This window comes from Triticum dicoccoides, chromosome 4B, assembly GCF_002162155.2.
Source record: "Triticum dicoccoides isolate Atlit2015 ecotype Zavitan chromosome 4B, WEW_v2.0, whole genome shotgun sequence".
NCBI lineage: Eukaryota > Viridiplantae > Streptophyta > Magnoliopsida > Poales > Poaceae > Triticum > Triticum dicoccoides.
The window spans coordinates 181,156,175-181,180,841 of record NC_041387.1 but is presented as its reverse complement, the minus strand read 5'-3'; the positions used below and the strand labels follow the sequence as shown (position 1 = coordinate 181,180,841).

The 24,667-nt window shown below is 47.2% G+C and overlaps 2 protein-coding genes and 1 pseudogene across 5 annotated transcripts; all 3 read left to right on the top strand.

The window, feature by feature from the left end:
* Nucleotides 1–10,918: 10,918 nt before the first annotated feature.
* On the top strand, nucleotides 10,919–13,111 carry LOC119295677 (annotated as a pseudogene).
* A 445-nt stretch (nucleotides 13,112–13,556) lies between these two features.
* LOC119295676 (protein CHUP1, chloroplastic-like) lies at nucleotides 13,557–17,593 on the top strand. Of its 2 annotated transcripts, none has more exons than XM_037574122.1 (8): nucleotides 13,557–13,651; nucleotides 14,975–15,596; nucleotides 15,809–16,114; nucleotides 16,202–16,333; nucleotides 16,452–16,639; nucleotides 16,722–16,833; nucleotides 16,953–17,087; nucleotides 17,171–17,593. In XM_037574122.1, exons 2-8 carry the CDS (start codon nucleotides 15,198–15,200, stop codon nucleotides 17,246–17,248), a joined length of 1,350 nt encoding a protein of 449 aa, XP_037430019.1. In that variant the 5' UTR covers nucleotides 13,557–13,651; nucleotides 14,975–15,197; the 3' UTR covers nucleotides 17,249–17,593. The 2 variants fall into 2 exon arrangements, with proteins under 2 accessions (XP_037430019.1, XP_037430018.1); XM_037574121.1 differs by having other exon boundaries at nucleotides 15,806–16,114.
* An 865-nt stretch (nucleotides 17,594–18,458) lies between these two features.
* LOC119295674 (nuclear pore complex protein NUP98A-like) lies at nucleotides 18,459–24,180 on the top strand. Of its 3 annotated transcripts, none has more exons than XM_037574120.1 (11): nucleotides 18,459–18,681; nucleotides 19,065–19,562; nucleotides 20,167–20,622; nucleotides 20,770–20,985; nucleotides 21,257–21,738; nucleotides 21,872–21,941; nucleotides 22,033–22,084; nucleotides 22,488–22,626; nucleotides 22,796–22,909; nucleotides 23,007–23,184; nucleotides 23,251–24,180. In XM_037574120.1, exons 1-11 carry the CDS (start codon nucleotides 18,663–18,665, stop codon nucleotides 23,886–23,888), a joined length of 2,862 nt encoding a protein of 953 aa, XP_037430017.1. In that variant the 5' UTR covers nucleotides 18,459–18,662; the 3' UTR covers nucleotides 23,889–24,180. The 3 variants fall into 3 exon arrangements, with proteins under 3 accessions (XP_037430017.1, XP_037430015.1, XP_037430014.1); XM_037574118.1 differs by having other exon boundaries at nucleotides 18,460–18,681; nucleotides 22,024–22,084; XM_037574117.1 differs by lacking the exon at nucleotides 18,459–18,681 and having other exon boundaries at nucleotides 19,025–19,562; nucleotides 22,024–22,084.
* Nucleotides 24,181–24,667: the final 487 nt, after the last annotated feature.

The following is a 24,667-nucleotide window of genomic DNA, read 5'->3' as shown; positions in this document are numbered from 1 at the left end:
CCATGGGCCTTCTACGGGGCGTATCATCATTTCGCCAATCATGGGTCATACTATTCGTGGACCATAGCGGACCGTTAATAGGCCGTATTTGATAACTCTATGAAAACAACCCAATAGTTTTTTTGACATGAAAATGGCCTAACGTATTAACGGGCCACAAACGGGCCGACTGTAATGACGGGCTGAATTTGGCCCACAAGCAGAAAATGACAGTAATGGGCCGTAAGTAACCGAATGCTGGAAATGAGCCCAAGAATAAATGGGCCCTGAGAAGGCCGAAAGATAACTTGGGCTGGAAGCGGCCCAATGGAATAATGGGCCATTAATGGGTACAAAGTGATACACTGTTCATTATGGGCCAGTTTCACCATGGGCCGTTAATGGGGTAAGAGTTACAAAGGGCCTCATGTGGGCCAAAAGACGTCATGGGCCATACATGGGCTGGAAGTTAAAATAGGCTGGAATCATATTGGACGGCCCAGATGAAGCTACTAGGCCTAATTCAGAGAGGTCGTAACGGGCCCTGGGTTAGCGAGCTGTAAATGGGCTATATGCGAACATGCCGTTAACAGGCTTTTTGTGGGCCGGGCTGCCACCTTTTGACCAAGTCAAACGGGCCGACCTTTTCATAGGAATGGGCCTCTATTGGGTCGTGCCATGTATCGACATATCATAGGCGCCTTGGGTCCAATGAGTGGATGACATCTGTCCCAACAGTGAGCCGACACGTGTTTCCTCCAGCCAATGATGATTTTACACGTGGAAAATCCCCATTGGCCGGGGCTGTTAACGGGTTATCGGATCCAAAACCGGACCTGATAGCTTAACGGTGTTCCGTTATGGTGGATGCCACGTGTCGGTCACCCTTGACGAAAGCACTTCTGTGACGCGCGATTTATCATCATGGAAGTGGACACTTCCATGATGATAATTTTGGTAATGTCATGGTACACTTCTACGACAGCATAGGTATGACTATCTAGATTCTGTCATAAAATCGTCATGGATGTACATGCATGACAAAAAACGTGACCTATTGTGACAAACTCGTATCATCACGGAAGTGTATTTTTTTGTAGTGATATAGACACTGGAGAGGCCTAGGGTTACACCAAGTCGGTTTACAAGGAAAGGAAAGAACATATCCGGACACCAATCTTGCTATCCACGCATACAGGAGTCCTACCCAGACACAGGGGATAATTCTCCACTCTGTCTTCATGGCCCACTGGTCCGACCCATATTAGACAGGCCGGACACCTGGGGACCCCCGAATTCAGGACTCCCTCGGTAGCCCCTGAACTTGCCTTCAATGATGATGTAGTATACGACTGTATGTTTTCGGCTTTGCAGGGCGGGTTCTTTAATCGTACTTCGGATCGATGGCAGTCCAGCTTTGGCTTCCAGGCTCTGTCTTCATCATCTCTTCCCGTTGTCGCCTCGATTTCCACGCGTTAGGCGAATGCGAAAGGTCCATTATTTTATAACCAATAAGCTCCCAGCCTCGTAGGGGCGGCATCTATATAAATAGGTCAAATCCCTCAAACGCCATCCCACATCGCACAAGGAGCACCGGAGCAAAAACCACGAAAAAAATCCAAAACATGTCAAGCGTCCCTAGCTCCTCCTCACGCCCCCATGGCCCTCAAGAGGGTGATTGGTGAAGCTGCTCTATATCTCATCTCCAGCTGAGTCAACTTTAGACTCAGGGGCATCTCCCTCCCGCAGATCTAGTTTCCGTATGGGCGGGCTTGGCTTCGATGGGTAGCGATGCGCTAGCGGAAAATTTCCCCAACCCCAGCCAGGGGGAGAGGGTATGTTTCGTCTCTTTTTGTTTGAGGGGCTCAGGATTCCTGATTCATCCCTTTCTCAGGGGTATGTTGGAATTGTAGGGGATCCAGCTGCACAACCTCATGCTAAGTTCCATCCTGCACATTTTGGGTTTTGTTGCTCTCTGCGAGCTATTCTTAGGCTACGAGGCTCATTTCAAATTGTGGAAAATGTGCTTCTGCCTCGTCCCCCGCCATCAAGGCGGTTCTATATTTGAAGTGGGCAGCACCGAAGTGTGGCGCATAGCCGGATCAGGATACCCCATCAAAACTCCCAAGAAGGGATCCGCAGAATGGTCTTCGGAATGGTTCTATATTGAAGATGTTCCCCTTCCAGACCCAGTTCGGCGCGGGCTTCCCGAATTCTCCAGTGCCCCTCCAAAGAAGTTACTCAATTGGCATCCCCGGAGCCCCAAGCAAGAAGACAGTGTGAAAGTAGTGAGGCTAGTTAGGAAGATCAGATTACTCGCCCACTTCGGACTCTCGATAATCAAAGTCATGGCTATCGCGATAAAGTGATGTATCTAGCCTCTTCAATCCAAAGTGATCCCGTTATGGTGCTACAACGGGGATGATGATGTGTCTCGCTATAAGCGCGAGGGTCCGGATACTTCGGCTGCTCTAGCCGCCATTCTGGCAGATCTTTACAAGGGGGAGGAAGAAGAATTCCTCCGCTTGAATTGTCGGGAAGGTTTTTCCATGTACAACCCCATAGACTAGGTAAGTATATTGTTTCGTCAGCATTGTTTTACCTTGTTATGGAGGTGTTCTAACCATTCTGACTGTCCTTTGAAATAGACATGGAGGAAGGTAGTCGAAAACATTCACTGCCCCTCCCCTCAGCCAGAGGATCATGCTCATACCGCAGAACCTGGATTGTGCGAGGATCAGGATATATATGTGGAGTTTGATGATGGAGTCTACTATCAAGCGAGTTTTGACGGCTCAGAAGTGGCCATTACGGCCGACTACCCTGGATTTTACTTTTTCGTTAAGGTAAGTGTTCGGAAATCATCTTTAAAAAGAGGATACCTTGTTTGAATCTCACCCATCATACTAAACTATGCCTTATAGGATCGGTGTTCAACGAGCCAAATCCAATCAAGGACAGCCCCAAGACAAGCAGCATCTTCGCGGGGTGAGCATATATCCGAGCTGCCCGGGATGGACTCACTAGAGTTACTCACCTGTTCTCAAAGGATATACAGGTGAAAACTTGAGCAAATTTAATAGATATGTGCCAGTAGCCCCCCGAGACTTGAAGCAGTATAGACTAACCGTTTTAAGGATCGTTATGACCGCATGTCCTTAAAGAGAGGAACACCATGCTGTCCCAAGAGCCTGAAGCGAGTTGGACATAGCTGAATGCGGCCTCCTCCGAACTATATGAAATGAAGAAAATCCCAATGACCACTAGCAAACGGAAAAAACTGGAGGAGGATAGGAACAAGCAAGCCGAAGAGATAAGGAGCTTAAAGTCTCAGTTACCGGCCGCACAAGAAGAGAACATCAAATTGAAAGGAGGCATATTTGGTACGTCCTCTAAACTATCCAGGGGACTCATCTAATAATGCGACATCTTATAATGTTGTCCCTGCAGGTCTGCTAACCGGGCGTCCCGAAGAAGAAGTGTCCGGATTTCAAGGTGACGTTTTAAAGGAACTATCTAGAGTGCACGAGTGGGCCTGGAAAGCCATGAAGAGTATGGTCAAAGCCCTATGGCGGTCTGATGCCCCTCCAGAAAGCATGGAGGTGTTGGCAAACCTGTTCAAAGGTGCCCGGCGCCGGTTCAAACTATGGAAGTCGTCAACATGTCGGGAAGGTGCCCGAGAGGCATGGGCAATGGTGAAGACGCACTACACCAAACTTGATCCGAACCATATGGCCCGAGTTGGACCTCGGGGACAAGATGGAAATGAAATTCCTGTGCACTTGGTGTATGACCAGGTGATGATAGCTGCGAAATATTCGCAAGAAGACTATAGGTTAGATAGCCTTATAGAGGGCATAGGTAAAGAGTAGGCGTTCGATTCTATGTAACAATGTACTTTATCATCGAACTTTATCTCCGACCGAACTTGTAAAAATTTGTCATCGCAGGCCTTCGGCTTCAACCTACGAACAAAGAAGTTGGAGTGTTTCTGGATACTATGTTGAATAGGAAACATTTAGTATGTCCGGAAACCAGGCAATCTGGTCATATTGCTCAAACAGACAAAATGTGTTCGGGGAGTTATGTTATATTACTGCTTAACGTAAGAAACATCTTTCAAGGAAAATAGCTCCGTTAGGGGTTCCTTTCCTTGGGTCGACATGCTGAGTTATGCATTCCGTATTTAGTGTAAACGCAAAATAGTCTGTCGTTGTTTGCCGACCAATTATTCCCTTAAGAATGCTAGCTGTCGGCTTCACCTGTCTGAGGTACAGATCCGGATAACCCGGTTGTAAGAATCGCAGAGGTAGTCCCTTTACACCCTAGCCGAACAATCGGGAACGTAGGGTATAAGCACAGGAGCGAGGCAACCTAGCTTGGCAAAAACTTAAGTCATAGAGGTGCATATAATGGAAAAAGATGTATAAAACAATCGACATAGACAATGTAAGCTATAAGATTTTGATAATAAGCTTCGTTAGAGAAGCCCCCAGTTATAGTGGGGTGTATACATTTAAAGATGTGTACCCCTAATAGTGCGGCAGATCCAAACATACCTGGGGATAGAAAAAGGAAAAAAACAAAAAAGGAGAAAGAAAAACCTAGTCAATGTAAAACATAAAGAGGCAGGACTATGCATAAAATCTTCGAAGCCGAGCGGCGTTCCATGGGTTCGGCTCAAGGCGATTATCCGCTGCATTACGAAGGCGATAGGCTCCTCCTGTAAGGACTTCATCTATGATGAAGGGCCCCTCCCATTTTGGTTTGAGCTTGTCCTTTTTCTTTTCCGAGAGGTGTAAAACAAGTTCTCCGACATTGTATGTCTTAGCCCGCACTTCTCTGCTTCGGTATCGCCTGGCCTGTTGTTGATAAAATGCGGAATGAGCCTTTTTCAACGTCGCGCTCCTCTTCGAGTCCGCCTAGGTCATCTTGCCGATCTAGTTCGGCTTCTCGCTCTTCGTACATGCGCACTCGAGGTGAGTCATGAATAATGTCGCAGGGCAATACAACTTCTGCGTCGTACACCATAAAGAAGGGTGTGTATCCGATCGTTCGATTGGGCGTGGTTCGCAGCCCCCAGAGTACGGAATCGAGTTCCTCAACCTAGTGCTTATCTGATTCTCGTAAGGAGCGCACCAATCTGGGCTTAATGCCACTCATGATCAGACCATTGGCCCGTTCAACTTGGTTGTTTGTTTGAGGGTGGTATACGGATGCATAATCGAGTTTAATGCCCAACTTAGCACACCAGGTTTTCACCTCTTCAGCTATAAAATTGGAGCCATTATCAGTGATGATACTGTGCGGGACACCATAACGGTGTACCACGCCGGATATAAAGTCAATCACTGGCCCTACTTCAGCTGTTTTTACTGGTTTGGCCTCTATCCATTTAGTGAATTTATCTACCATCACCAGCAAAAATTTCTTTTTGTGGCTTCTCCCTTTAAGGGGACCGACCATATCAAGCCCCCAGACCGTGAAGGGCCAGGTGATATGGATTGTTCTTAAGACAGTGGGAGGCATATGACTTTGGTTGGTAAAAAGCTGATAGCCCACACATTGTTGGACAAGGGCTTGTGCGTCTGCTCGGGCCATTGGCTAGAAAAACCCTGTCCTGAAAGCTTTGCTTACGAGGGCCCGAGCTGCAGCATGATGACCGCCAGACTAGCATGTATTTCCGCCAAGAGTTGTCGTCCCTCCTCTTCGGAGATGCACCTTTGGAGGACTCCGGTAGTGCTCTTTTTGTACAGTTCACCCTCATGCACTTGTAGGCTTTAGAGCGCCGAACTATGCAATGGGCTTCATCCTGATCATCGGGAAGCTCCTGTCTATTAAGGTAGGCCAGGAAGGGTTTGGTCCATGGAGCGATAACAACCATGATCTCATGGGCAGAGGGTGTTATTTCTATATCCGAACCCCCGACGGTATCTGCATTGTGTTCGGCTGCTGGGGTGTGACCAGGTCTGTACTACATTCTATGCTCTCACCCTGCCATACTACGGATGGCTTAAAGAGCCTTTCCACAAACGTGTTAGGTGGGACAGGGTCGTGCTTAGCGCCCATGCGAGTGAGGATGTCGGCTGCCTGGTTACTATCTCGAGCGACATGATGGAATTCAAGTCCCTCGAACCGAGCTGATATTTTTAATATGGCGTTTCAATATGCCGCCATTTTTGGATCTTTTGCATCGAACTCTCCATTAACCCGGGATATTGCGAGGTTTGAATCACTATGCACCTTGAGGCGTTGTATACCCATTGAGATAGCCATGCGAAGACCGTGTAGAAGTGCCTCGTATTCGGCTGCATTATTGGAGTCCGTATACATGATTTGTAACACGTAGCGGACTGTGTTCCTAGTGCGGCATGTCAGGATGACGCCAACCCCCCAGTCCGGCTAGCATTTGGGAGCCGTCGAAGTACATACTCCAGTTGGAGTATGCACTATAATCTTTAGGGAGTTCAGCTCCGTCCATTCAGCGACAAAGTCAGCCAACACCTGAGATTTAATAGCCCGGCGTGGCTTGTATGCTATTCAAACCGTAGAAGTTCGATGGCCCATTTGGCTATGCGGCCAGTGGCATCCCTGTTGTTGATAATGTCGTTAAGTGGTACTTCCGATAGCACTATGACTGAACACTCTTGAAAAGAGTGTCGTAGTTTTCGAGATGCCATGAAGACCGTATAGGCTACCTTTTGGTAGTGGGGGTATCGGGATTTGCATGGTATGAGGACCTTCGATACATAATAAACTGGTTTTTGGGTGGGGAATTTATGTCCCTCTTCCCCTCGCTCGACGACAAGTACAACACTGACTACCTGGTTAGTTGCCGAGATATACAGCAACATAGGCTCTCCCACACCTGGGGCAGCAAGGATTGGGTTGCTTGCAAGTAAGGCTTTGATTTCTTCCAATTCGGTTGTGACGACATCTGTCCATTCAAAGCTATCAGTGCGTCTTAGTAACTTGTAAAGTGGTAATGCTTTTTCTCCTAATCTGGAGATGAAGCGGCTTAAGGCCGCGATGCACCCTACTAGTTATTGGACTTGCTTTAGGCCTGTTGGTAAGGACAATTGTGATAGAGCTCGGATCTTAGATGGGTTTGCTTCAATTCCTCTATGGGAAACAATGAACCCTAGCAGTTTTCCGGCTCGAACTCCGAAGACACATTTTTCCGGATTGAGCCGTATGTCGTATGTCCGGAGGTTGTCGAAGGTGAGGCGAAGATCGTCCACTAGTGTTTCGGCGTGTTTTGTCTTGATGACCATGCCGTCCACATATGCTTCGACTATTTTGCCGATTTGTTTTTCCAAGCACGTTTGAATCATACGTTGGTAAGTGGCCCCAATGTTTTTGAGCCCAAAGGGCTTAGTATTGAAGCAGAAAGGGTCGTACGGGGTGATGAACACCGTTGCGGTCTGATCCGATTCCTTCATTTTAATCTGATGGTATCCGAAATAGGCGTTGAGGAAACACAATGAGTCATGTCATGCGGTGGCATCAATGATCTGGTCAGTGCGAGGCAACGAGAAAGGATCTTTAGGGCAAGCCTTATTTAGGTCTTTGAAATCAACGCAGAGGCACCAAGATTTGTCCTTCTTTGGTACCACGACCAAGTTGGCTAACCAATCCGGATGTTTAATTTCCCTAATAAACCCGACTTCTAGCAGTTTGGCTAGCTCTTCTCCCATGGCTTGACGCTTGGGTTCAGAAAATCGCCGCAGTGTCTGCTTAACGGGTTTAAACCCCTTAATTATATTGAGGCTGTGTTCGGCCAACCTGCGTGGGATGTCGGGCATGTCTGAGGGGTGCCAGGCAAAAATATCCCAATTTCGCGTAAGAATGTGCGTAAGGTGGCGTCCACTACAGGATCCAGCTGTGCTCTGATAGACGCTGTCTTGTTGGGGTCCGTTGGGTGCACTTGAAATTTAACTATTTCCTCTGCTGGCTTGAGTGGATTTGGGTCTCTTATCGAGGATCACATCGTCCTTGTCCACCGTGGACCTTAGGGTGGTTAGTTCTTCGGTCGCTAGGGCTTCGGATAATGCCTCGAGGGCCAAGGATGTGGTTTTATTTTCGGCACAGAGTGCTTTGTCCGGGTCGCTCGAGATTGTGATGATTCCATTGGGTCCGGGCATTTTAAGCTTCATATATCCGTAATGGGGTATATCTTGGAAGCGTGAGAAAGCGTCCCGTCCGAGGATGGCGTGATACCCGCTATTGAAGGGGACCGCATGAAAGAGCAACTCTTCGGACCCGCAGTTTTCGGGCGTGCCGAATACCACATCCAATTTAATTCTCCCAGAGCATCGTGCTTCTCGACTGGGGATGATGCCTCAAAAGGTGGTGTTGCTTTGCTCAATGCGTGTTCTATCAATCTGCATTTTGTGGAGCGTGTCTTCGTAGATGAGGTTAAGCCCACTGCCGCCGTCCGTGAGCATTTTGGTAAGCCGAAAGCCATCCACAATGGGATTTAGGACTAGGGCGGCGGGTTCTCGGACTGAGCAAGCCTTTGGTTTGTCTTCAGCGGTGAAGGTTATTGCCGCGTCGTTCCATGGGCTCAGTGCGGTAACTTGGTGGACTTTGGTGAGGTCACGGAGTACCCTTTTTCGCCGATTATTTGAAGAAAAGGTCACGAAGACCGTGAGGACGTTAAAATTGTCCCTCTTTGGAGAGTGTTTCTCTGGGGTGATGGTGGCGAGGATGGCCTCTCCACTTTTTGCTACCTGTTGTAGTACCCAGCATGCGCGAAGACTATGGGTTGAGTCTGTACTCAGAGTCACATGTATCGGACAGGGCTTGTTAAGGAGTTCGTCAAGAACGGACCTATGTCCCATAAAGGGTTTATTTTTTTTGCCGACGGACTGATGATCAGATGCCTCGCTAGGTTGCATCCGTTTAGTCTGGGCCGCATACTGCTTAAAGGCAGCGGGCTCCAGCTAAGTTTTCTGGGCCTTCCATGTGCTTTCCATCGCACAATACTTTTGTACCACCTGTGATAGTTTCGTGAAGCTTTGTATGTGGCGACGGTCGAGGGCATTCTGTATTCCCTCGTTGGTACAATTGCGATGGAAGACCAAGATTACGTCGTCATCGCAGCAAATTTTGATCTTGTTTTTAACAAGTAGGAATCTGGCCCAAAAGTGATGGATCGTTTCCTAAGGTTGCTGTCGTACATACATCATGTCATATATATCTGGAGGCCCTGAGTTGCTTGGAGAGTATTGATTGTGGTGGGTGGGTGGCTTAAAATTTGAATCCCGACCCATATCTGTGTCTGGAGCTTGCAAAATCTCCAAGGTGACCAGTTTGGGTCTGGGGAGATCCAAGTGCTCCCCTGATCTTGCATCCAAGCCAGAGTTCAGGGGACGTGGAGTCCCCTCCGAAGGGAGAGTATCAGGCTCGAGGGGTTCGGAGACCCGAACATATTTGGTTCTCAACATAGGGGGAGAGGTGTCCTTGGTTCCTTCCTCAACGACCGCTACGAGGTGGGTGATCGGCGGACGATAAATTTCCCTCTGGTCAGGCTTAAGCCCGATCCGACCATAATCTGTTGAAACCGCAAGGGCGGCGATGCGATCTAGCAGCTCATTTAGGGACGAGACGTCTGCCGGATCCATCTTTTTGGAGTACTCGAGACCGATGCGAAGACGGTGTTCGGCAGTTGTTGGGGGTGCTGTACGCTTGATGGCCGTACGGGCTCCTATGATGAAATCGCCGAGCTGGAGGGTCTGCCCAGAAGTTAGGCTCCTTCCAGAGGTGATATTGTCGTTGATGACTAGGCGAGCCATAGATCGCTTTTTGGGACTACACAGTAGAGCTCTTAATGAAAGCACCAATGTCGGTGACAAAACCGACAGATCTCGAGTAGGGGGGCACAAGTTTGCGTCTGAGGATCAATGATAACAATGGACAAAGGGACACAATGTTTGCCCAGGTCCGGGCCCTCTTAAAGGAGGTAAACCCTACGTCCTGCTTGATTGTATTTGATGAGTATAGAGGTTACAAGAGTTGATCTACCTCGAGATCGTAATGGCTAAACCCTAGCTTGTCTAGCCTATGAATATTATGATGCCCCCCTACAAACTAAACCCTCCAGTTTATATAGACACCGGAGAGGCCTATGGTTACACCAAGTCGGTTTATAAGGGAAAGAAAGAACATATCCGGACACCAATCTTGCTATCCACGCACACAGGAGTGCTACCCGGACACGGGGGATAATTCTCCACACTGTCTTCACGGCCCATCGGTTCGGCCCATATTAGATAGGCCGGACACCTGGGGACCCCTGAATCCAGGACTCCATCACCCGACCATCCATGACTACGCACAGCTGCTTGCGGTCGAATGCGCACAAATCAGACGGCTAGATGCGCTCAAATCCGACAGCCCGGCTGGACAACAACACGGCCGAGACGAAGGCTCGGGGGGTAGGGATGGGGTGGGAATAGGAGGGATCGCGTCGGGCTGGACAGGGAGGTGGCCGAGAAAATGGCGGCGGCGGCGATGGTGGGATAGGGTTCTAGGGGCGGCCGGTGGAGGGGGAAGAAAAAGGGGCACCTGTGTTCTCGGCGGACGGGCCAGGAGAGGACATGAGCACGTGTCGCGCTCCGTCCACGTGTGTCCATTTCTACGCAAACATGACCCAAAGTTGGACCGAAAATGAATCGAAAGCAGATGAAAAAGGGCGTTTGTCCGTTTGCTTCCGCGCATTGAGTTGCGTTTTTAAAAATGCGACCGGACCATTTGGTGCGTTGGAGTTGCCCTAACGACTCGGATGGACGTACATGAGCCAACTCCAGATGCTCTTACCAACATTCTTCCCTAACCCTAAAAAAAACATTCTTCCCTGATGCGGTGCGGTGCGGTGCGGATGGGTAGATAGATACGAGTATTGTATTCGGTATTCCATTCCAGACGGATGCCGCAGTGGCAGTGAGAGCGAGGGAGCGTGCTCTCTCTCTCTCTCTCTCTCCGCCCATCCCTCTCTCTCGTGCCTCCTGCTACCACCACCGTCCACCACCACCGTCCACCATCACCACCTTTTCCTTTCCCTTCCCTCGGGCGGCCCCCAAAAAACAACACTAGCTGAGGCTGCGGCGGCGACCCACTTCTTTCTTTCTTGTCTGGTTGCGGAGCGGCCGGCGGCGAGGATGGTGGTTCGCCTCCTCTTCCTCCTTTTCCTCCTCGCTTGCTCCCTCCTCTTCCTCGAGCTCCCCTCGGTCTCAGGTACTTCCTCTTCTTCTTTCTCAAATTGCTCTGTCGCCATAAAACCCTGCCACCACTATAATTCTTGTTTAGATCCCCGCCCTGGAGGCTCATCTGCACAAGTATCGCGGACATTTTTAGATTCCCAAATGTACTCTTGCGCTTCTACCTGCGGCTGCAGCACACGATTTCCTTTTCTTGAGGTGATATATGCGACGGACGAACGATTAATTCTGAACTTAACGCCCCCTTCAATCTGTACGCAAATCCTGTACTGCTTCAGCATTTGTGTCTCGATCTGGGATTGGGGGAGATTAATTATGCTGATTTGTGTCATTGTGTGTGCTTCAGATTGGGGAGCATCATTGTGTGGCCCATTCCTTATCTTTTGATACTACTACTTGCCTACAACTGAGCATGCATGTAACAATAACTTCTTTTCTAACATCTCATTTCACAGCCCTTTTGGGCAATATGCATCTCATACCTCCTATGCCTGTGCTCTATCAGAACATGAAACTTAGCATTCCATGCTAGTTAATCACTCTAAATACTACATTGTTGCTAACACAGGCAAACCAACTGTCCATGATGACTTGGATCCAGCTCAGGTGACCAACCCGACGACGCCCATCACAGTCCCATCCACGAACCCAGCACCAACAATCATCACCGTGCCATCCACGAACCCTACCATCACAATCCCTTCATTAAACCCTTTGCCCACACCTATCACAACCCCCTCAAACGACCCTTCGACCACATTACCATTGCCAACCCCTTCGACATCTGCACCAAACACGCCAGTCACCATTCCTGTTACCACCCCTTCGACATTCCCCCCATCGGCACCACTGACAAACCCAGCGACGAACCCAATGGTGCCTACTGTCGGCACTACACCGCCTACTGCTCCGACCACTACTCCACAGCTCCAGTTGTGTCAGGGCAGCAAGCCTGGTGCGTGGCCAAGGCCGGCTCATCAGAAACCGCGCTCCAGGACGCACTGGACTATGCGTGCGGTATTGGTGGAGCCGATTGCTCACCGATACAGCCATCAGGGAGCTGCTATTATCCAAATACCTTGGAAGCCCATGCGTCATACGCCTTCAACAGCTATTACCAGAAGAACCCTGCACCCTCCAGCTGTGACTTTAGGGGTGCCGCAGTGCTTGCCAATGCTAATCCAAGTAAGAAGGTTTCTCTTTCTAGATAGCTTCAAGGATTTTCAGTTTGGTGTTCTGAAATATCATGCTCATATCTCCTCTTTGCAGGCTCAGGAACCTGTGTATTGGCATCATCAATGTCTTCTCCAACGAGGTGAAGCTTATAAATTTGCATTCTGGTAACATGGAACTCTTGTGTTCAATGCAGTGATGTGTATGGTGAACTATTTCATCTTTGCAGCTCTACTGCTGGATCCACTGCTCCTACTACATCATCCACTAGCCCTGTTACTAGTTCATCTGGTTCTGATCCAGGATCATCAGTACTGAACTCGAGTGGCTCAGGCATTTCTGGATCATCGGACTTTGGGTCGGACTTCCCAGGAGAGGCTAACACTGGCAATGGTTGGCACTCAATCTTGCCCTCTGGCTGGTCCTGGGCAGGTTTGTTCTCAACGCTTGCATTGCCATACGTCGGAGGGATATTTTGAAGAACGAAGCTGCTCCAGAATTTTGGAAACTGTGAGAGTTGAAGTGGTGGCAAAGATTTAGAGTTTTGCCTTTAGCTGTAGTGGTTGTATCCTGTATGAGTAGGCCAGAGTTGTGTGCTAGTAGGAGGTAGGCTTATTGCCTGTATTAACCAGTGGATGTAGTTTCTAGGTGTATCAAATCAAATATTGATTATGTGCACATCTGCTCTTGCAAGTTGTTGTATTTTGCTCAGTTTGAATGTGTGATTTAAACTTGAAGCAGCACATGCAAAAACTTGGAGGTGCGGTTGGGGGTATTAAGTTCTGTGAGGCGAGTTTAGGTGGTCAATCTCCAACTCTGATGTCATGTCTAACCACAATTTGAAACTCGGGTGAGCTGTAGCTCTTCAACATATTAATGACCAATCCATGCACTTGTAACACATGGAAGCTTTTGTATACATTTTATCCATAAAAGAAGTGGCTTACCAGTGGATGTATCTGTGCCCTGACACATAAGACTGATATGCACTTTGGGAGTTTGGGTTGCTTTCGTTGGGTTGGTTGTTCAGTGATGTGAAGGGGGAATGTTGAGACATTCCACCAACAGCTAGCTAGCTGGGCATTTTCTTTTTGTTTATACATATATAAGATTGCGGCATTCAATTGTTGGTCCTCAGTTTGATCCAAATGTCACACCTACTTTCCCACTATCAGCAACCTGTTCGTGGCATCTATAAGTAGAAGCACCCCTCCACTGTTCTGCTATCAGATTATTTCCTTTGGAGCTGCTTGTCTCTTGCATCCTGCAAAACAAAGGTGTGCCCTTCTGCCCCTCGTAACTTTTTGGCAAGGAATATTATGATGAAATTCATGTGATCATTCTAAATTGGTGCCAATGATTCTGATTCCTATTTGGAGGATGAAGTACTCTGTTGTGATCCACTGCTCCTCTTGGATGCTTTTTTTCTTCTTCTAATTCCATTTCACATGGATAGGACATAGTTCTACCATGGGAGTTGCCTCTTCTCACCGATATTCGCTGGAGAATGAGTTTTGTTTGTTTGTTTGTTTGTTCTGTTGTCACTTAGGCGAGTTAGCTTAGATTCAGTTTAGTGCATGGGGTTGGTCTGTCATGCTTCATGATTATGCCATTGCTTAAAGTATAAAACTAGTTACGGTGATTGGGTCAGTTGTTAAACTATACTAAAAGGCAAAGACAAAAGATGTCAAACACTACTACCAGTCTTCAGTTACATGTGTTTTGGCAATGAACTGATCACTTGTATTATGCCAAATTAATTTTGTATTGAACTAGTGGTGGCTGGTAAGAAAGTCAGGTGGCGCACACACCAGACATGTACTGTATTAAACAAATGAAAAGCAAAGTATGTCTTAAAGTTACGAAAGTAAAGAAAAAAAGAGGGACCGATTGTTAGTGAGCCTTGAACATGAATTGCTTATCTATTTCTTGAAATGCGCAGATTCTGGTGTGCTGCTTCAAGTTAAACTGTATACATTCAGCTAAATGGTTCTCACATGGTCTAGAAGTATATACTAGTGTTCCAGCCACAACTACCCCGGCCTTTTGTCAACTGCCTGCCCTCAAAATTAAAGTGTGTGGCTTAATGATTTGGTCTGTATTAGCATCCAATGCTTTATACGCTGTTGCCTTGTCTTTCCACCTGTTTTTCTGCAGTCAGCACTATTTTTTTCCCCTCAGATGGGATTACAAGAACCAATGCATAAATAAATAATTCAGATGCAAGTATACACCAAGTTATAGGAAATGACTGCATGATAAAATAACTAGAGTCTTCATACACCAGAATCATACAAACATGTTTGAGGGACGGTAATTACCATTTGACGTGTAGAATAGAGTAGATCTCGTATTGCAATGCAAAGCAACAGTGTACTGTGTTTTCGGTTGGTTAAATAGTAACAGCACTGGTTTATTGCTGTGTCTCTGCTTTCTGGTCCTATTTGTCCTCTCATGGCCAATGACCGATTGGCCGCTCTCAACTAAAGCAGCCCAGCCTAACCTACTCGCATTAAACACAGCAATGAGGTTCAGGCAGGCAGGCTGTTGCTCTCTCTTTTTCTCACTGCAATTGACACTGATAATTCTCTTGTTTGTAGTATCTGCCGCTTTGCAGTCAACAAAGAGCTGAGCTGTGTGCTGATTCCAGTTCCACAACCCACATGCTGCATGCCAAGTTGCCAATATATATTGCCATCGCCAACCACCACCCGGGCAGCACCTTCCTTTCTGACACTGAGTAGTCAGTTCAGGTCGCAACACAGCAATAAAGGCTAGTAGAACTCTAGGCTTAGGCTGCTGCTCCTTGGATTCACACACGCAATGAAGCAGCAGGTTTTGAGCAACGCCCATGGCGGCAGGATCTCCTTGCCATCGGTGGCCGCGCGAACCAGGGCTCCAAGAGCAGCAGCACCGGTCAAGGAAGCTCCTTCGTCTCCAGCCCCGGCACCCGCCACCCCTCCTCGAGCTAGGAGGCTTGTGAGGGTGAGCAGCAAGGAGGAGAGGGTGGTGACTGGTGCAGCTGCAAAGCCAAAGAGGCACAAGGAGGATTCCGAGGAGGAGACGCGCAAGCTGCGTGGGGAGGTGGAGGCCCTGAGGAAGGAGGTGGAGAGGCTGCAGCTGCTCAACACCGAGCTGGAATGCAATAAGAGCGACCTGACGCACCAGCTCGCCCTTGCGCGCTGCACCATCACCCGGCTTCAGGAGCAGCATGACATCCATGTAAGTTGGGTTCCATGCCACCACAGACCTCTTTGATCACTGTGCAGTTGCTTCTTCTTCCATTTCCTGAAAACGCAACTTAATTAATGTACATCTCTCCCTTTACCTGCAACCTGCTTTGATCTACATGAGATGTCCATGTTCACTCACAGCTGTACACAGCAGCGAGTGGCTAACAGACAGCAAATGATTTTTGATTCTCAATTTAGCAGGCGCAGACCGCTGTGGCGCAACGAAGCAACCAAAAAGAGAGTGCCATGAGCAAACCACAGCCTCCGAAGCCCCCCTCACCGCCGCCGCCACCACCACCACCTAGTAAAATCCTCGGAAGAGCCCCGGCACCGCCACCTCCCCCTCCGCAACGTGGCACAATAGGCACAGTGAACAAGGCAACCGCGTTGGTTGAGATGTACAACTCCCTGAACAAGCGTGACACCAAGAAAGCTGTGACTGTCAGTGCTGCTCATCACAACAGCATCGTCGGCGAGCTACAGAACCGCTCCACGCACTTATTGGCGGTCAGCACCTTGCCATGAAACTGCCCTGGATCTTTTTTGCTAGACATGATTTCTTACTAGATGCATGTATATCTATCTTTTGCTCAGATCAAGACGGATGTCGAAACAAAAGGAGACTTCATCAACGGTCTCATTAACAAAGTTCAGACCACTACTTACACCGATGTGGAGCAAGTGCTGACCTTTGTTGATTGGCTTGATCAACAACTTTCAACTCTGGTAATCAAGCAAACACAATTATATTTGGTTCCATTTGTCATTTTTTATCAGTGCAAGGACGGCAGCTGAGATGGTTGGTGAGGTGGTTACTGATCAACTTAGTTGCTGTAAAATTCAGTCTGATGAGACCGGCGTGCTGAAGCACTTCAGTTGGCCGGAGAGGAAAGCCGATGCACTTCGGGAAGCAGCGTTTGAATACCGGGATCTCAAGTGTGTTGTAACAGAGATCTCTTCCCTGAACGCCGACGATGGCAGCCCTACTTCGTGTGAGGCTACTCTGAGGAAGATATCAAGCATGCTGGATAAGTATGAAATCAATAACCAATTGAGCTGACACGTGATTTGGGTGCTGAAACTTGATTAGTTACTGTACTTGATTGTTTGCCAGGTTGGAGAAGAGCATGAAGAGATTGGTGAACCTGAGGAGCTTGGTGATGCCGTGCTATAAACAGTTTGGAATTCCGACCGAATGGATGCTTGATTCAGGGATTGCTTCGAAGGTAGTCAGTTAATTAATATGTGCGTGTGTTCAGTTGAGAAAAATAGTATCTCTGTATTTGATATTTGCATCAAACAGAGATTAACCCGTTGGGAATTGTTCGTTTGTTTGAATTTGTAGATGAGGGTCGCATCAGTAACACTGGCAAAGGTGTACATGAAAAGAGCCCTCAAGGAAATAACAGCTTATACAGGAGGAGGGAATGAGGCTGCTCTTGTTGCTCAAAGCGTGCGTTTCACATACAGGGTTCACCAGGTATGTACTACCCCCGTCCTTCAAATGAATCAAGGATGAAGCCATATGCTCATTTTATTTGCTTGATTTCTTCGAATTTGTAGTTTGCGGGAGGACTTGACAGTGAAGCGATGCGCGCCTTTGAAGAGCTAACGCAACGTTCTCGGTTGACTGCTGTTTAGCTACTAGATGAAACGAAATGATTGTCGGTGAATGAGATGAAACGATTAACGATATATAGCTTCTCAGAGTACAAATTGATGTCGTGGGTTTTGTATGGAGCATATAGGCTAGTTTTATTTTGAATTGATCAATAAATGTAATTTGTACTACTATTCTACGCGGCACGCCGATCTTGGGAGCAAGGGGCGGAGTGACATAGATTATTTCAGTTCTACTGAAGACTGAAGTATATATACTTGAGAAAAGTAGACACAAACTTTTTGTGTTCTTAAGTACTCCCCGTGTACACAAAAAATGTAGGACGTTTTTGCAGTTTAAATTTACAGAGAGAGTACCATATATGATATGAATGTAACGTTGTAACATTTTGGGGACCAAATGAAGGATGTATGAAGTTTATGTTAAACTAGATTTGCACAAAGTCGACGGTTGCTCATGATTCATGAAGCATCCGTCCATGTGTTTGATGTTCTGCTGCTAACAAACAAACAAGCAAGCAATTCAGTTTCGTTTGGACTCACTTTTTTCCAACTCATCAACAAGTCAAAGGATTTAAGGGTTACCGTTCAAGGTATTTGCAATGAGCAAATACAAACTAAAATTTGACGCTGCTACAGCTTAGGCGCACCGCCACCCTCCGACCGCCCTCCACCAACACACAGCTCTCCTCCTCTCCTCGGAATCGGATCTGCCGCAAACCGGCGACGGCGTCAAATCGGGACGCCTCCGCGTATGATGAAGCACTCCTCTATGTCCAACGGGTTGCCGCCGGGTGGCAGTGGCACCAATCAGAGCCCCCTGCCCTCCTTCCTTCCTCACCCTTCTCATGCCCCGCTCATCCGCTGTCCCCTGTCCGCGACGGCGTTCAGTTTTTTTTTTTTTTTTTTTTGAGAAATGCGACGGCGTTCAGGTGAACTGAAGACCACCACCACCAATGCTGCGCTGAAGACCACCATTCAGGAGCCCAGTAAACCGTGCTTTCAGGAGCCCAGCTCCTCCATTCACGTGTACATGGGCCTGAAGCCCTGAGGGCCCAGCAAACCCTTTCGTGGTCTTTGTTGGCGTTGAAAGTAAGCTACGCGGCGCGGTAGAGAATAGCGTCAGTTGGCCGCCGGTGTCTGTCTTGTGGCGTTGTTCCTAAGCTATCCTCCCCCGCTATATAGAGCCGCGGCACGGTCCCAAGAGGACAAAGACACAGACGTCGGGGCCCCACCCTCCAGCCTCAGATCCAGATCCCCCCCTCCGCCTTTCGATTATCTTTTCGTCTCCTCCTAAACCAACACCAACACCACATCGATCGACAGCGAGGAAGGAGAAGCAACCCCACCCCCGCCCCCGGCTGCCGCCGCCGCAGCCGCCGACGGTCCGGTGACCCACCATCTCCTCCGCGGCCACCACCACCATCAACCAGCCATGTTCGGCGCTAGCAATCGTAAGCACCCTCCTCTCCTTCTCTCCCCCCGCACGCCATCCTCTGACCTAGGTAGGGTTTCCCCGTGCGCTTAGTAGTAGCTTTCCCTCGATTGCTCTCGGTATTGCTAGTAGTAGCCATTATCTCATCGTCCGCTGTGATCGGCTGCTAGGTTTCGCAGTCGAGATCCCCCATTTGATGATGCGTTACTAATAATAATGCTTTCGCGCTACAGTGTTGATAAACCATCCATCAACTTTTTCTGCCTGGGCATATCATTGTTTCGCTTGCGGTTACGGATTTCAGTTACCATTGTTTACTTGTACTCTTCCAGTTTTGCCTATGAAAGTTAGTTATTGCCGCCATGGTTGCTAACCTGCTGTTTGATCATCCTTTTTTTGCAGCATTTGGGCAGTCGTCCGCCAGCCCTTTCGGGCAGACCTCAACCAACCCTTTCGGGACCCAACAGGGCTTTGGCCAGCCCAGCACCACCACCAACAATCCCTTCGCGCCCAAACCCTTCGGCAGCCCGACCCCCGCATTCGGGGCGCCAACAGGGACCACCTCGCCCTTCGGCGCTACCTCCACCTTTGGCCAGCCATCCGCTCCGGCCTTTGGCGCCACGTCCACTGGCGCCTTTGGCCAGCAGTCTGCCCCGGCCTTTGGCGCTACGTCCACTGGCGCCTTCGGCCAGCAATCCACCCCTGCGTTTGGCTCTACATCCACTGGCGCCTTCGGCCAGCAACCCGCGTTTGGTGCTACATCGACCGGCGCCTTTGGCCAGCCATCCACACCTGCATTTGGCACCCCGTCCTCCTCTCCGTTTGGGAGCTCCACGCCAGCTTTTGGTACATCGCCAGCCCCCGCGTTTGGCGCCACATCCTCTAACAACTTTGGCGGTGGTTTGTACCATTCTCACAATCTCAGCATTTAATTTCTGTTCTTCTGCAACTTGGAACACATTTGTTATGCTGCATTTACTGAATCTTTACCTGTCTTGCACCTGCTATGTGTTTAATTGCCAACCTTGAAATATCAAAGAAGAATCTGGCAATGAATCTTGCAACTCACTATTATAGACAGAACAAAGCTGTGCTACAGCAACCTTTTAGGTTGTGTTATCTAGCACTACAGTTTAAAGCTTTACTTTGAAATATCTCTGTAAGTATTAAAAATAGTAACTGCTGCTACTAGTTGAAGTTTATGATCGGTACTACTATTTCCTTCATTACTTCATCAGTAGGAGTGTAGGACTAGGACTTGAAATACTGTCACCCTATAAACTCGTTACTCCATGCTGTCCCTTTGCTACTGCATAGAAATAAAGGGTAGGTTTCTGAAGGTAATAGATGCTACTACCTCCGTCCCATAATATAGGATGTTATTACAACCGATATATTCATATGGGACGGAGGGAGCACTATTTTTGTTTTGTTCTCGTTTCCTTTTTAGACCGATTGTTTTGTGGCTTGCGATTTAACGCTCTCTACTCTGCAAAATTTTCAGGATCTTTATTCGGACAAAAGCCAAGCTTTGGTGGGTTTGGATCATCTCCTAGCCAGTCTAGTCCATTTGGTAGCACATTTCAGCAAACACAGCCAACATTTGGCAACAGCACTTTTGGCACCACAACTACGCCGGCCTTTGGTACCACAACAACTCCAGCATTTGGCTCCACAACGACTCCAGCATTTGGCTCAACATCAACATCCTTATTTGGTGGTGCTTCCAGCACCCCAGCATTTGGTTCGACGCCCTTTGGTTCCACCACAACTCCTGGTTTTGGATCTTCAGGTACCGGAGCATTTGGTGTGAGTAGTGCTCCAGCTTTTGGAACTTCAACCACACCAGCAAGTGCTTTTGGTTTTGGTTCTTCACCGTCTTTTGGACAATCAGCAGCTGCAACTGGTAGCAGCCTCTTCGGAACAACTTCACCCTTTGGAGCACAAACTTCTCCATTTGGTAGGTTCCCCCACTGGATATTCAACTTACTTGGTTATGTTTGTATAATTTTGGCTTGGCGTTGAGTGCATCACACTGTTACATTCCATGTGCTGTAGCAGTTGTGTAATTGCGGATTATCTTATCAGTTTCTTTTTTGAGTTTCAGGCTCGCAAACAGCTGCAACAGCATTCGGGCAAACTACGTTTGGAAGTCAATCTGGAGGAACCAGAATACAGCCTTATGTACAAACACCTGATGCTGACACTGCTGCAAGTGGTTCTCAGCCTGCTGCAAAACTTGATTCCATATCAGCCATGCCTGCATACAAAGAGAAGAGTCATGAAGAATTGAGGTGGGAAGATTACCAGCGTGGGGACAAAGGTAAAGGAAATGTCTGGAATCGAGTAGTATGCTATTGCTTTATATGTGACCTCATTTCTAGACATCTGCGGCTAATGGTTCTTATTTTCTATGAACTGGGATAGATATTATGTTCTGACTTCTGGTATAGCTTAGCTGTAGTCCTTTTCCCCCTTAATTGCAATTAAACTGAACTCATGTTACTTCTATTTCAAATGTCCCATTATTTTGTTGCTTGTATCATTAGATTTTAAGTTGTGAAATTTTTAATGTTTGAACTTTGAACCCTCAGGTGGACCAAACTCTTCTGCAACTCCAGCAGTGAACAACTTCTTATCTCCACAGCCAAGTTTCCAACCAAATCAACCAGCACCAGTGAATCCATTTACTAACCCCTCACCCTCACCTTTTTCGAGTGCTTTTGCTACTACTCCGAACCCGTTTTCATCGTCCACAACTACTACCTCCTCGTTTGGACAAACAAGTGGTTCTACCTTCCCAGCAAACACTTCATCTTCTCTATTTGGAAATAATTCCACTACTTCACTATTCAACAACCCAAATCCTTTCAATGCTGGGTCATCCACTAGTAATAGCACTCAATCATCTGGGCTGTTTACGTCTTCCCCTACAATGGGGCAGCAGCCATTTGGCCACTCATTTAACCAGCAATCAAGCACTCCAGCTTTCTCCACCAGTATGTTCAATACATCTAACATCGGAATCACTGGAGGTGGAGGGATGTTTGGCAACACGTCTTCACCTTTTCAAACAGTAAGCATCCTATTCCCTTGCAATTACCATATTTTGTTTAGATAATTATTCTTCATAAATCATTGATCCTTGATATTTGTTTTCTACATCTTTTGCTTTGCAAATAACGAGTTGCTCTTTGCTCATTTTTAAGTCATCATTTCAACAATCTACCCCTGTTCAACCTACAAACTCGTTCTCATTCCAACCTCAGACTCAACCAGGTTAGTATTCAGACCCCTACTACTTAATGCTTCCTTCTCATTAACATTTTTTTTTGAGTTTTTGTGTGTATGCCACTTGAAGCTTTGACAGGTGGATTCTCTGGTGTTTCCAACCCGATGAATATGGCTCCATTCGGACAGCAGTATGACTATTCCATTTACTTATCGCATGTACATTTATTCTTTCCTTCTTATGGGTGGAAATACAGATGAGGTGAACGTAAATATGGTGTAACAAACAAAACTGATATATAATGTGGAGATGAATGGTGTAGGCTTGTAGAGAAAGAAACTACTTAATGGTCCTGTGAGTCAATTGTATATGCTAGCTTTGCACTGCTGTGTTCTTGTTTATCTGTATAGTGGAACACAGAGTTTTTACTTGGTTCATAATTTAATTGTATTCATGGATAATAAATACTAAGAAACACTATTATTATCACTTAATTATTATGATTTGGCATCTATTTTCTTCGAATTTAGTAGTTAGTGCATTATTTTTTTCAAATTGTAAGTTTGTAACAGCCTGTTGCATTCTTGATGCAGAACTACTAGCCAGTCCAATATGGTAATGCAGCCGACTCTTGTTTCAAATCCCTTTGGGACCCTTCCAGCAATGCCTCAGATGTCCATTGGGAATGGTGGATCCTCACCTTCTATCCAATATGGGATATCAAGTTTGCCGGTTAGTATTTTCTTTACCATCTTTAAGTATTTGCAGTAGTTTCTGTAGAGTGGAAGGATAGTAGAGATGAGCAAGGAGGGTATTATTTATTAGCAGTTTGTGCTACTGAGGTAACTAGAACCACGAGGAAGGTCATTTGCTTGACAAAAACATTTACTCTGCCCTGCAGGTTGCTGAGAAGCCCCTTCCGAGCAGAACATTATCAATGGTGGTTCCTAGGCATTTGTCACAGAGGAGGATAAAGCTGCTGCCACGAAAATATAATGCAACATCTGATGGCAAGGTTAGGACTGTTATTTAGTTTATATTTCTTTATTATTGGAGTTTTTATGAAAGCCGTTTGACAAATAATTGTGTGGTTCTGTTTTTTGTTCCTTCAGGTTCCATTCTTTGCTGATGATGAAGAATCCCCTGTAACACCAAAAGCGGATGCCTTTTTCATCCCTAGAGAGAACCCAAGAAGTCTGATAATCCGTCCAACAGACCAGTGGCCTTCACGTAGTTTGGTTGGCCAACAATCAATTCCAAGGGATTCAACTGATAATGACAAACATAAAGGTATTCTTTCTCCCCTAGACTTGCAAAATTGTTTGTCGCTTGTTTCTGATTTGAGGTACTGTACAGATGCTTTTGTTGGGAGGGAGCACAATAAGGCTGCCATGACACCAACTCGGTCTGGTACAGTGGGGAATGGTATCCACATTGCATCAAGCGAGCCTGGGGCTGTGGCTCGACATGTGAATGGTGCTACCGTTGAGAAGATGGTGCCTAGGCTCTCCCAGGCAGATTACTTCACGGAGCCCAGTCTAGAGGAGCTTGCTGCCAAAGAACGTGCTGAGCCAGGCTACTGTAGTCAGGTTGTAGACTTCATTGTTGGGCGTGAAGGTTATGGCAGCATCAAATTCTTGGGAGAAACTGATGTGAGGGGCCTTGATCTGGAGTCGATTGTGGAATTCAATAACCGTGAAGTGATTGTGTACAAGGACGATAGCAAGAAGCCCCCAGTTGGCGAGGGCCTGAACAAAGCTGCTTTGGTGACCCTCCTGAACATCAAGTGCATGAATAAGAAGACGGGTGAGCAGTACACGCAAGGGCCGAGGTTGGACAAGTTCAAGGAGATGTTGGTGAAGAAGGCTGAGGAGCAGGGAGTGGAGTTTATCTCGTTTGACGGTGCCAAGGGCGAGTGGAAGTTCAGGGTGAAGCACTTCAGCTCCTACGGGTTTGGTGAAGCCGAAGCCGACGACCTGGCCGATTCCTTGTAGCTTTGTCGATTGTTTTCTTTTGGATGAACGGTGGACACTCGATTCCATGTAGCTTTGGTCGATGTAGCTGGTCTGGGAGAATATTGGTTGTGATGCTTTTCTTCTCTGAATGCTGCTATGAGTTCCTTCCCATGTTCTTCTGTACATATCCTTTTTCTTGTAGAATGCACAAGAATTACATTCTGGCACCAATCTAGCACGTGCGTGGATTGGATAATGAACTGACATCTGTACAAATCTGGTCGATGAATAATCTTGTTACCGTCCTGGATGGAATGCATCCTTTTCTTGATGCCTGCGGCCTCTATGGTTTTCTTAATAGTTTTTTTGTTTGCGTAATGTAATGATTAGCCAAGTGTCATAACAGTACGAAGAACTTACATTATACTCCCTCCGTTCCTAAATATAAGTCGTTGTAGAGATTTCACTATGGGCCACGTATGGATGTATATAGATGCATTTTAGAGTGTAGTTCATTCATTTTACTTCGTATGTGGTCTATAGTGAAATGTTTCCAAAGACTTATATTTAGGAACGGAGGGAGTATTCCTTAAAAAAATTGTGCTCGGAATTAATTGTCGCTCAAACTAATGTATTCACACAGACAACGGTGTGGCTACGAGGCATTTTACTTTGCGTACTCTAGATAAAAAAGATAGACAACGGTAGCATGCTTTTTGTTCACTCTTCTCCAATCATTCTCTTTGAACAGGTTGTGCACAGTTGGAAAAAAACAGAGAGCATGTTGCGCAGAGTTTGCTCCGTAGCCCACGTGGACA